At 35.8% G+C, this 13,829-nt stretch overlaps 1 protein-coding gene across 2 annotated transcripts in view; it reads left to right on the top strand.

Moving 5' to 3' along the window:
• Positions 1-13,829, top strand: part of ACSS3 (acyl-CoA synthetase short chain family member 3) — a 181,026-nt gene that overhangs the window by 67,953 nt on the left and 99,244 nt on the right. For both annotated transcript variants that reach the window (XM_070370965.1, XM_005892327.3), the window contains 2 exons: positions 6,468-6,548; positions 6,629-6,724. In XM_070370965.1, coding sequence (XP_070227066.1) covers positions 6,468-6,548; positions 6,629-6,724 — 177 coding nt within the window. The remainder of the gene's footprint in view (positions 1-6,467; positions 6,549-6,628; positions 6,725-13,829) is intronic.

Genomic DNA, 13,829 nt, shown 5'->3' with positions numbered 1-13,829 from the left:
GAAATATATTACTTTTCATTTACTTATCTTCATAACATTGCATGTTCTCTAAAAGTGTAGAATATATTTCATACACCTTTGAATATACTATGGCACTAACCTTAGAACTGGGCCATAGCAGATCCAAAATATTTAATAATCTACTTTTCCAGTTAGCTCCAGATTCCTCTAATTTTTTAAATTGAAATATAGTTGATTTATAATATTGTGTTAATTTCAGGTATACAGCAAAGTGATTCAATCATATATAAATATATATATGTTAAAATCAATTCATAATTTAATAACAACTACATGAACCAAAAATCCCATATATATATAAATATATATTCTTTTTAAATATTATTTTCCATTATAGATTATCACAAAATACTGAGTATCCTGATGCCTCTTTATTCACAAGATTCTCAGTTCATTTTTGGCAGGTATAATCAGGATTAATAGGATCTGAATTTTTAATATTGAGATTCCAGGAATAGAAATACAGGAAAGATGAGCATACATGAATTTATGACATATTTAAATATAAATTTCATGTCATAATTTAGTTTGTTTTCTTGATCTTCATGAAGAAAAATAGTGTTGTGAACCCATAAAAATACTCTACTTAAAACTGCTCGTTTCCCATAGGTGCCTATAAGACACATAATTCTTTCTCTTCTTTGGCTGTAATTTGCAGATATATTTAGGGCATATTTGCATTTCTGCATCTGCCAATTCTGGATTTGTCAGATTGTTGTATGACAGATTGATCTGCTAGCTGCTGCACATATTCTAGCATATTCTACAACTGAGCTGCTTTGCATACATTTCTGTATTGTCATGCGTGTTTATTCTGTTTGGTTTGGTTGACTGTATTCAAGGTACTTCAAGGAACTATACAGTAGAAGAATACCTCCTCTGGATTGGGTGTCATTCTGGGAATGGGAGATTTAGTGATGGTCATATTTACCTTCTTTCAGCTTGCTGTCATGGAGGTATGGTGATAACCAAAAAAATAAAAAGTGCCACAGGAGCACAGGGGAAATAATTAGGAAGACGGACGTAATAGGAAGGTGGTAGGCAAGGCCTTTGTTCTGATGTGAGTTTTCTATAACTTACATCAACTTTTATTCCTATGTGTTAGGTGACTTATTTATATTCTAGACCATAGAGAAAGATAAGAGAAAGTTAAATAAAAAAACCTGTGAAAAAATTTTTTTAATCTGTAGTACAATTTTTGCAGCTTCCCTTGTGGCTCAGCTTGTCAAGAATCTGCCTACAATGTGGGAGACCTGGGTTTGATCCCTGGGTTGGGAAGATCCCCCTGGAGAAGGGTAAGACTACCCACTCCAGTATTCTGACCAGAGAATTCCATGAACTATATAGTCCATGGGGTTGCAAAGAGTTGGACAAGACTGAGCGACTTTCACTTTCACAATTCTTGCAGCTAAAGGCTGAACTCACTACACTTTTGTCCCTGATCTCACAGTTGCTCAGATCCATAAAAAATTTTACTGCTGCTGAAGTATCATCCATAGAGGTGGCTTCAGAGTCATCAGAAAGCCTGCAGCAAGAGATTTTATATTTGAAGAAATAAACCAAATGGAATCATTTCATTTCTACTAATATGGCATTAAGTTCTGTAAATTTCAAGGATTTCTCTTGAACAAAGAATAATATTTTTTTAATTATAGTTTTCATATATTGCTTATTCATTAAATCGTTCACTGTTTAAATCAGTTGACATATATATTAATTGTCTGTTCTATGCTGAAGATACAAAGGCGTTCTTATGGTGCTGAGAGTGGAGGAGAAGTCTGAGCAGTGGGTGGATGTTGTTAGTGCCCAGAGGCTCAGCGAAGTGTGCAGGACTTGTGGCCATGAAAAAGGGGGGAGAGGCTTTTAACACAAGCAGTGGGTTTGGATGGCTTCCAGAAGAGGCAGCACTTCCACAATGTTGTTAGGTACTCCTGTGATGAAGTAGGAGGTTACCAGGTGCAGAAAAGGGGTGAGGGTTCGTTTTAGGAAGAGGGGATATTATCCATAAAACTATTATAAGAACAAGAATATTGTTGGTTGGTGGATTTTTTAAGTAAGCAGAGCAATACCTCATACTTTTCAACTCATTGACTCCAATGGTCCCATGGTGGTGGATTTCTTTTTTTCAGGTAATATTTTTGTTTCCCCTTTCTTCTTCTTTTGTTTCTACTTAATTTGCCAGACTGAATTGAAATGTATATATAAGCATGCATACATACAAAGCATATGCATGTGTGTGTACATGTAGACATATATGCATATGTATTTACATATGTATGTGTGAATGGATATATATTATATGTATGTATATTTGTGTGTTTGTCTTGTACAAGTCTTTATGACTTCCCTGTTGGCTCAGCAGGTAAAGAATCTGCCTGCATTCCAGGAGACACAGGAGATGTGGGTTCAATCCCTGGGTCGGGAATATCCTCTAGAGGAGGGCATGGGAACCTACTCCAGTATTCCTGCCTGGAAAATCTCATGGACGGAGGAGCCTGGCGGGCTACAGTCCACAGGGTCGCAAAGAGTCAGACACGACTGAGTGACTAAACTCATAGCACAGGTTAATAGCGGGGCTTAACTTGGGAAGAATGTTTTGTTGGTTACTCTATGTAGACTTCTCCTACCTGAATATTTTGAGATTTTCCATTCAAATTTTAGATCTATTATAAAACATTTTTCAGATAAGACTCCCAAAGTCTTAATCTTACCACATATCTCAGTCTTCCTTACTTTTTGTACTACAACTGATGTTATTCCGATTGCATTCTTCATAAATTCTAGTACCCAAACAGTGCACACTTGATATAAACAAGTTTTCTGTTTTACAGTAATTGACCCATTTATGATATTTTGTGGCTGTCTTTGTTCAAAGGCAGCTCATTAAACTGGAAACCGTAAAGAACCATCTGTGACTAACTGTTATTCCTGGGGGATAAATAATTAGCCTTTAGTTTCACTTGTGTGGATTGAATTTTTTTGAATATCTATATACATTAAAAGTGTTTTGTGTTGTTTAAAGAACACTTTCACATTGTCTACTTTTGTACTGAGATAGAATTCACTTCTGTGTCTTTATTTGGGGCACAGAGTTTTATTCCCACCTGAACGTCTTTAAGTTTTCCAGAAGAATTTAAGTATTATGCTGATCCTACAAAAACCAAAGCAGTGTATTGGGAGGCTATAGGGCTTTTCTGAAAATATATTAGGTCATCTAATGTCTTTACTTTTAAGGAAGGTAGGATATAAGTGCATAAAGTAACAGATTCAAAAGAATGAAATGCAGCATGCTTGTGTTGTAGGGGTAAGCACTGATGGTCACCAGTATTTTTACCTCATACTCAAATAGACTTCAGAATGCCAGTTTTTGTTTCTGGTTAATTATGCATACTGGAATATAATGATTTGTGGGTTTTGTTTTTTTTTTTTTTGAGCACGGTTTATGTATTTTCAGAGGTTGAACAGAGTTTATCTGTTGCATTTTAATTATCATTACCTGGAAAAAATGACTAGAAACAAAAATGCTTTATCATATTAATTTTAACCACATGTTAATATTGAGTGAACTCTGGGAGTTGGTGATGGACAGGGAGGCCTGGCGCTGCATTCATAGAGTCGCAAAGAGTTGAACATGACTGAGCGACTGAACTGAACTGAACTGAATATTATAAGAAAGAAACTATCTTTTTAAAACTAATCTTTCAGTGTTTTTACTCTTGAACTTCTTATGAAAGATCTACATGGATATATACATATATATGGAATTTAGAAAGATGGTAACAATAACCCTGTGTACGAGACAGCAAAACAGACACTGATGTATAGAACAGTCTTATGGACTCTGTGGGAGAGGGAGAGGGTGGGAGGATTTGGGAGAATGGCATTGAAACATGTAAAATATCATGTATGAAACGAGATGCCAGTCCAGGTTCGATGCACGATACTGGATGCTTGGGGCTAGTGCACTGGGACGACCCAGAGGGATGGTATGGGGAGGGAGGAGGGAGGAGGGTTCAGGATGGGGAACACATGTATACCTGTGGTGGATTCATTTTGATATTTGGCAAAACTAATACAATTATGTAAAGTTTACAAATAAAATAAAATTAAAAAAAAAGATCTACATGGAGAGTATGATATTATGCACTTTTTCCCTACACTGTACTAAATAACCAGAAAATTGAAAGCTGTCATCTGAATATGTTAGCGGCAAGACCAAATTTCATATTGAGAATATAGATCAATGAATAGAGAAATGATGCCAGATGAAAATTTTATACTCATTGTTAAAAAATTAAAAGTAAGTGGATGTTAATATCAGTGAAAAACAGACATGGCTTTTCTGTCTCTGTTAACTCTGTTTTCATTGTTTTTAATGAGAATCTCTGATAACAACCTCTAATTTTTTGACATTTCTGTCTTTTGTGTGGGGAAACATAAAAAACAGTAATTGCTAGAATTAAGAAAATAATTTTGCTAGTAAGACATTAAATTATTGACTGTATAATTCTTAGTTTTTTCATGCAAATTTTCATTTTTAAGTCTAACTTTCTTGGGGTTAAATGAATTTAAGTAGCCACCATTATATAGACAAAGTAACACTGGTAAATAACCTTTAAAGAAGGGTTCACTTGAGAGGTAAGCGGAAATTTGACAACCTGTCCTTTAAATTATCTTCTAAGTTTTACAAATGAATTACTACTCATTCATGTTCTCCTTAGCCTTTTATTCCTTTCTATCACTTCCAGTTGATTACTCTTACTCTCTATCATTTAATATAAAAAATTTACCCTTTTGTAATGATATTTAGAATTATTAATTAAACATGACCTCTAAATGCAGGGACAACAGACAGGTGAAGAGAAATTCTAAAACATCTTAAGTGAAATCATGCCTGACATTAAATTTCACAGAATATTGATAGCATATTGTCTATGAAAAAACCTCCAATTTTATCCTTTACCAAATGAATAAAACTTTTTAGAAAAGAGTGTATGCAAGTGGATTCGTTTCAAATTCATCAAGATTTTGAACTGTAGGAAAAGATCTTCTCAATAAGACAAAAAATTAACAATGTACATGGAAGACATGTATAGTATATAGCAATTGAAGATCTGCTCAGTTTACATGGGAAAATGCATGTGTGAAAATTATTGGTAGGAGCTTAGGATTTCTAACTCTCCCAAGATGATCAAAAGAGCCAGCTGCATGCTACCCATGTCATACAAGCTAGAAAGCATACCTGTCAAATGCCAGCAAAGCTTCCTGTGACATTTGCCAAGAGACCAGGTGTTGCTGCTGGTAGATAAAATGTATTCCACAGCTTGATACCTATGTTTTATTAGTGGTACCTGAGGAAAGTAGCAATTTTAGTAACAAACAGGAAGTCAGCTTCTTTTTCATTCTCCTGATGCATGCATGTGTGTTATAGTTACAGAGCTGTGCCAAAATAGTTCAACCAGTAGCACGTACATTAATTACAGCCATGTGTGGCCTTTCAGGTAAAATAATTATTTTCTTCACTGAGTGATTATAGTTGCTCTACTAAGAGATGTTTGAAAATACTTGTGAGTGAACTATAACATATTTCTTAGCAAGCATTCACTTTCTCGTTCTGAATATTCACATCATTAAGTCATTGTGAGCCAATAATGACTAATGTTTATAATGAAGCAATAAATGAAATTAGTTATTAAATTTGCTGTCAGTTCTTATCTGTGATGACTCTTGCACTTAGTTTTCAAATATTAATCTTGTATTAACATTGAATACATTCACTCTCAAGAATATCTGCTCACAAACTGATTCATGAACGCTATGGTGCTATGCTGTAACCATCAAATCTGTCAGCCTTAGATCTAACTCATCAGAAGTTAGATCTAAAGAACTGCTCAGCTCTACTACTGTGATAGCATGGTCCTTCAGGTTAGCATTTTAATAAGACTCTAGTTAGAATATGACTGTTTCCTCTAGGCATCCTATTATTATTTAATACTATTAAGGAATAAATATCCTTATGGTGGTCTGTGTCTTAGGCACACAGCTATCTTTGATCTTTCTGTGGACTTTATTTTGAAGGTTTTCATTTTTGTTCTGGAAATATGTGTTAAAATGCAGTGTTGATAATTGATGTTACCCCTGGAAATTTTTCTTTTTATTGCATGTGATTCTGTGAAATCATATTTTCTTTAGAAAGTCCAGAATGGTCTGTGAGAATGAATTCTACAAATGGACTGGTATGAACAAATTATTCTGTGTTTGTTATTGGAGGTGTCAAAGAAATGGTGATTCAGATACAATTATTAATACATGAAAGCCCAAGTTATTTATAGCTTGAGAATATGAAATACTTTAAACAGGTGCTTTTCTTAAGTGGATAGTATGAAGAAAGAGGATCTTTTAACACATTGTCTATTGATTTTAACTTCATCTCTTCTTTCCTTTAGGGTGTGGTGAGGCCCACTGGAGGATACGCTGTAATGCTTAACTGGTCGATGTCTTCCATATATGGACTTAAACCTGGAGAGGTAATCATGGTTTTAAGTTCATATTATATGACATTTATCTGATTAAGATATATGCGTTTTATTTTCTTCTTATTGTTTAGGTGTGGTGGGCAGCTTCTGACTTAGGCTGGGTTGTCGGACATTCCTATATCTGTTACGGACCTCTTCTACATGGAAATACTACGGTTTTATATGAGGTAATAAAATTCACACCACATATACATAGTGTTAATTTCACTGAAAGTTTCTGAGAAGTAGTCTAAGTAGGAACAAAAAAAATTAAATGGGGACAGGGAACATTTTTATGTCTTCTTCCAGTTTAAAAATATGATTTCATAAGACAGAGAAATACACAGAAAAAAATACACTATTTAAATTGTGTTGAACAAAGCCATAAAATTATATTCTGAAAAATGTACACTAAAAAACTTTATGTCTGTCCCTTTCTAGAAAATATCATTGGACTGATCCTGATTTAGAACCTTAGAAAACAGTCATCACAAAACAGAGATTCACCTTTTTGTGTTTTTAGAGAATTAATGGATTTCAACTGTATGGTTTCTTGATTTTAGCAGATATTTTTGGTAGTTTCTGATGATTGTTGTATGTATAATAGATGATGTATACATAATTTCTGTATGTATAATAGATGATGTATGTATAATTTCTGATGATGTTGTATGTATGTATAATTGTTGGAGGTATATATGCTTCTAGACTGATCAGATTGAATCTTCGTAGCTTTAAGATTCAGTTGCATGGATTAATGTTAACCAGGAATAATACTTTTGTGTGTATACTAGAAAATTCTGCTCTTATGCCTATTCTATTTAATTTTAGTAAGTGCCTAGAATAAATACTTAAAACACATGTCCATCAGATTTGTAGGATATCGGAAGTTGAGAGGAACAGTAAAATGGTAGTTTGCTAAATCAGTACACAAAATAATCTTGGACTTTTGGGATAAAACACATAAGATGGGAGAATATGGAAATCCTTTTATAATTATATTAAAATATAATTGCAAAAATAAAGTCAGGGAACTTTGAGTTGGTTACAATTTATGTGGTTAAATCCCTGTGATTATAATTGTCTGTAGTTCAAACATCAGTGGTTGATAGGATGACTTTAAAAAATAGTCACCATATGCAATAGTATCTTATTTTCCCTTCTTACATTTGGAAACTTATGTTCAGTTTAATGAGGAGAAGAAAAAAATCATTAACTTATTAGAAAGCATTTGGATGAAAGGAAATAGAGTGAAAATGTCATACAAGAAAGCAATGAAGGAATTGTGAATGGTTTAGTCTGATAATAGTAATATATTTAGTGTGCATATTTGTTAAGAACCTTTTGACATTTAAAGAGTGGCCACATAGTAATGTAGTAATGTGGAATTCCAGAGACCTATCTTTTGGGCGAAATCAGAGAAAATTTAACTGTTCATTGGTAGAATAGGCAGCTTCTGAAATAGAAGGCTCTCTTTCACTTAAAGTCTTTCAACATCAAGAGAGGAATATGAAAAAGAGAATTTTATGTGACGTGTGGATAATAGTATTAGATTATGTCAAAGTTCTTTAAAATCTTAGCATTCTGCAAGTCAATGATTCTGAAAGAATCAGAGACTGTTCTTAATCTTTGTGGCAATCTCCTAGTCCCAGTCAACTTTTAAAAGCATGATTATTCCTGCATTTTCAGCTGGCTGATTTTCTGTATTGAAATGCTCAGAGATATTAAGGCAAACTTTGACACAAATATTACGCCATCTTGTACTACTCCTTGTCTTTTATACTATCCCTCTGTCCTTTGTAGACTTAATATGCCCTGTGGTATTTATAATAATTAAAACATAAAATAATCTTGACAATTATGTCCATACTGAAGTCCTTGCAATAGAATAAGTGTTTTTATTAAAATAATAATTCCCACGGAAGTAAACAAAATAAGCCTTAACACTAAATACTTATAATGAATTGTGGAATTGCTAATATAAAGTGACAAAGCCAAAGATGCCATTATATTGATAAGTATTTATTAAGTATTAGTTTGCCTTTAGGATTATAGTACATGTAATTTTTGTGCATTTACCATTGGCCTTTTTTATTTTTTAAGCTTATTTAAAACATAATTGCCACACCATTAAAAGGGCTCTGCTTGTCTTTATCTTGAAATGATGAGCTCAAGAACAGTCTAGATGCTCTATTAGTATTTGTTGTACAAAAGGGTGATTTTCTTTTTTTAACCTTTTAAATCTTATCTGTGAACTCAGGTTTCTTTCCTACAACTTATAAACATCCTCAATTCTCTCTTATCATAAAACAAAGCCTTTTAGACTTCTGCACATTTCTAGCTATCCCATTTTTATATTCTTCTCCACTGAGTCCTTGGAAAAAATACCCTTCCTGTATTGTCTGAACTTTATATTCTTCCACTTATTCTCCAACCCAGTGAAGTCCAGTTTTTCTCCACATTGTTTCATAAAGCTACTATATCAGAGGTCAGTGGTGGCTTAGTAAGGAACAAAATCAAGGATTTTCTTCAGTTTGATTTTATTTTTTCTCTCAATGGCATCAACCCTGGTGCCTGTGTTTGGTGATGGTAATTCTCTCTGCCCTCTTGAGTCCCCTATATCCTTTTGCTATTGTTTAGGCTGTTTCTTTTGCCTTACATGACTTTCCCTCTGTCCTTCCTTGTCTGGTTCATTCCATCTATTTTGTAGACTCTGATTAGATGTAATCATCGCTTGGAAAATTTCCTCAAAGTCTTTGACTGCTCAGTTCCCCTGTCTGTGGCTCCATTGCCCCTTGAACATATGTCTGTTAGTTAGCTGACCACACTATTCTGGAATTATATCTAGTCAAGTGTGAGGGCGTCACAAGCCAGTCTCAGTGTAGTAGACAATACACACTAAACATGTAGCAAGTGCTTATGGAACTAAATTGGATGCTACTTCTCTGTTCTCATTCTGCCTCTCTGACATCCTGTCTTCCGTTTCCTCTCTTGGTTTCTTTTACTTTGATCCTTAACATTGGGTGATAGTAGAGTCTTGTTCTTAGCCCTCTTTTCTCATTCTGCTTATATTTCCTGGATAATCTCCATGCAATTGAATTTGAGTATTATTATTTAAACCCAGGCTCCTAACTCCTCCTATCTATATCTAACCTTCCTGCTAAGCACCAGCTTATTATTAGGGATTTTCAGATGGCCCAGACATCCCTTATGGTCAAGGTGCTGTGAAATGAACTCACAGTCTCCACTTTTCCCTCCAAAGACATTTCTTTCCATGTACTCTGCCCTGTTGTTAACGTTACAGTCAGCTAAACTAAGAATCAAGAAGTGATTCTAACTTCATTCTCCTTATGTATCATATTCTATTGCTCACTACAGCTTGTTGATTTACATTTTTTTTTGTTCTCGTTGTTCATTTGCTCAGTCATGTCTGACTCTCTGCAACCCCATGGACTGCAGCACTCCAGGCTTCCCTGTCCTTCACTGTCTCCCGGAGTTTGCTCAGACTCATGTCCATTGAATCCATGGTGTCATCCAACCGTCTCATTTTCTGTCACCTCCTTCTCCCTCTTCCCTCAATCTTTCCTAGAATCAGTGTCTTTTCCAATGAGTCAGCTCTTCTCATCAGGAAGCCGAAGTATTGGAGTTTCAGTCTCAGTCCTTCCAGTGAATATTCAGTTTATTTCCTTTAGGATTGACTGGTTTGATCTCCTTGCTGTCAGATGTGAAATGACAGGGTTAAACATATTTGAGGAACTTTCAATGAATCCTTGTGTTGGTCACAATAGCAAATAAGATGCTATTTGAGAGGAGTCCAGCTGCCTATAAGAAGTCTGGCCAGATTTTGGAGCCCAAGAAAATAAAGTCTGTTACTATTTCCATTTTTCCTCATCTTTTTTGCCATGAAGTAATGGGGCTGGATGCGATGATCTTCATTTTTTAAATGCTGAGCTTTAAGCCACCTTTTTCACTCTCCTCTTTCACTTTCATCAAGATTTCCTCTTTGCTTTCTGCCATTAGGATGGTGTCATCTGCATATCTGAGGTTATTGATATTTCTGCCGGCAATCTTGATTCCAGCTTGTGATTCATCTAGCCAGGCATTTCACATGATGTATCCTTATGTAGTTAAATAAGGGTGACAATATACAGCCCTGATGTACTCCTTTCCCAATTTTGAACCAGTCGGTTGTTCCATGAACAGTTCTAACTGTTGCTTCTTGACCTGCAAATTGATTTCTCAGGAGGCAGGTAAGGTGGTCTTATTCCCATATTTTAAGGTGGTCTGGTATTCCCATATTTTAGCACATGTCAAAAGTGTCCTCTTGTTTCCATGCCTCCTGCCGCATAGTCGAGGCTGTGACAATTTAGTAAGCGTGTTGTTGACTGGTGTGCATTCTGTGTTTGGCCTCTGATCTCACTTGTGCCTGTGCTTTCCAGTTGTATATTTCAGACAGCCAGTCTAGACCATGTTCTAATAAATACTGCCTTCAGATGTCTTTCCAGGCCATCTCTGCCAAAACTCTAATTTCTGAGCTCTCCTCACTGTCCATCTAAAATGCAGAGATGAATGCAGAACTTCGCTGCTTAAATTTTTTCAAAGGGTTGAGTTCTGCCTCCAGGAAGTTAGAGATGGCATACTTTTCTCTATTCCTCCCACTAAGTAGAACTGAACATTTTAGGCATTATGTCTAAAACAAATGTAAGACTAAAAGATGGAGATAAAAAAAAAACAAAAACAACAACAAAAAAAGATGGAGATAAGAAGGAAAACTGACTTTAGGGACCTTGAAATTTGAGAAATAACATAGTGAGGACACCTTGGCTTTATTTTTCCCTCTTAGATTTGTGTCTAAAGAAGCTGACAACCTATAAGTGCCAACAACTGCAGACAAAGCAAATCACAACAAAACTAAACCCTCTGAAAAGGAAAACAACAATAACAAAAACAACAAGCCTGACCTCTCAAGCCAAAGGTTTAGGAAGGAGCAGTCTAAGACATGAAACTTTTAGATGGCTGCACTCCAGACAGATGACACACACACATCCATGGTCCCAACCCCACTGCCAACAGCAAAGGCTGAGTGGGAAGTTTAGACTTCCACAATTGTTAGGCTTTAAGGAGGAGCTTAATTCTAACCCTCTTCCCACAGGGTGGTGTCAGAGGAGTTTGAATAGGAAGCCAAGATTTTCCTTCCTGTTAGATTATAATGAGGACCCGTTGAACAAGCAATAACAGTAGAGACCAAATAAGGAGCCTGGGCTTATCTCCCTAACCTACCAGTAATGAGATACCCCTTCCATTCTCCATTGGGATAGAGTCAGTGGAAGCCTAGTAGAGAGTCAGGATTTTGGGGATTTTCAATAACAAGACCACCTGTCTCTTCCCTGTGATATCAGTGGAGGCCTTGTTGGGAGCAGTAACAGGGAGCTCTTACTTTATCCAGGCAGGGAGGTGCCTTTAGAAGCCTACAATTAGAACGGGAACCAACCCAGAGTCATGAAGAGCATTCTCCCAAGCTATTCTCTTCTCCAGGGGATCTTTCCCACCCAGGAATCAAACCCAGATTTCCTGCATTGCAGACAGATTCTTTACCATTTGAGCCACCAAGGTACCCAGTTGGGTATCAATGGAGGTCAAATGAGGAACCTGGATTTTTACCCCTATGTCTTCCTTCTTTGCTGGAGTGAAATCTAAATAAGCCACCTGAAACAAGATTTAAATACGAGTCTGTCTCATAATGTAATACCAAGAAACTATCCAGGATTTGATGACCTCATACCAAGAACTAAAAACATCTCAAGCTGAATGAGAAAAGACAGTTGATAGGTACCAGAACTGAGATGACAGAGATGTTAGAATTATCTGACAAAGATTTTAAAGCAACTGTGGTAAAAATGCTTCAACAAGTGATGATGAACATTCTTTAAACATTCTATTTTTTTAAGGTCAACAAAATAGTTACAGTTAAGAAATAAAAAGTTCCAGCAAAGATGGAGAAGGTGTGGAGAAAAGGGAACCTTCTTACACTGTTGGTGAGAATGCAAACTAGTACAGCCACTATGGAGAACAGTGTGGAGATTCCTTAAAAAACTGGAAATAGAACTGCCTTATGACCCAGCAATCCCACTGCTGGGCATATACACTGAGGAAACCAGAATTGAAAGAGACACGTGTACCCCAGTGATCATCACAGCACTGTTTACAATAGCCAGGACATGGAAGCAACCTAGATGTCCATCAGCAGATGAATGGATAAGAAAGCTGTGGTACATATACACAATGGAGTATTACTCAGCTATTAAAAAGAATACATTTGAATCAGTTCTAATGAGTTGGATGAAACTGAAGCCTATTATACAAAGTGAAGTAAGTCAGAAAGAAAAACACCAATACAGTATACTAATGCATATATATGGAATTTAGAAAGATGGTAACAATAACCCTGTATGCGAGACAGCAAAAGAGACACATATAGAACAGTCTTTTGGACTCTGTGGGAGAGGGAGGGGGAGGGATGATATGGGAGAATGGCATTGAAACATGCATAATATCATATGTGAAATGGATCTCCAGTCCAGGTTCGATGAATGAGACAGGGTGCTCAGGGCTGGTACACTGGGATGGCCTAGAGGGAAGGTATGGGGAGGGAGGTGGGAGGGGGGTTCAGGATGGGGAACACAAGTACACCCGTGGCGGATTCATGTCGATGTATGGCAAAACCAGTACAATATTGTAAAGTAATTAGCCTCTGCTTTAAATAAATCTATGTTAAAAAATAATAAATAAATAAAAATACCTTAAAAAATAAGTTCCAGCAAAGATATAGATACTATAAAGAATAATCATAGGGAAATTTTAGAGTTGAAAAACGTAATAGCAAAGATAAAAACTCAATGGATGGGCTCAATACCAGAACGGAGGGGACAGAGGAAACAATTAATGAACTGGAAGAAGAAGCAATAGAAATTAGGCAATCTAAACAACAGAAAGAAAACAGACTGAAAACAAACAACTAACAGAGCCTCAGGGATATATGGAATGATAACAAAAAATATAGCATTTGTGATTTCAGTCGTGAAAGGCGAGGAGAAAGACAGCGGGCTTGAAAAAAATAATGGAAAACTTCTGAAAACTTCTCATCTTCTCAGACTTGGCCAATGATATATATATCTATTGGTTCAAGACCGAGTAAACCCTTAAACAACGTTACTATAAAGAAATCCACATACACAAAAAAACCTTAATCAAACTTCTGAAAATTGAAGGCAAAAAAAATTATCTTGAAAGTAG

The sequence above is a fragment of the Bos mutus genome, chromosome 5 (genome assembly GCF_027580195.1).
Source record: "Bos mutus isolate GX-2022 chromosome 5, NWIPB_WYAK_1.1, whole genome shotgun sequence".
Classification (NCBI taxonomy): domain Eukaryota; kingdom Metazoa; phylum Chordata; class Mammalia; order Artiodactyla; family Bovidae; genus Bos; species Bos mutus.
This window is presented reverse-complemented; position numbering and strand designations above follow the sequence as displayed.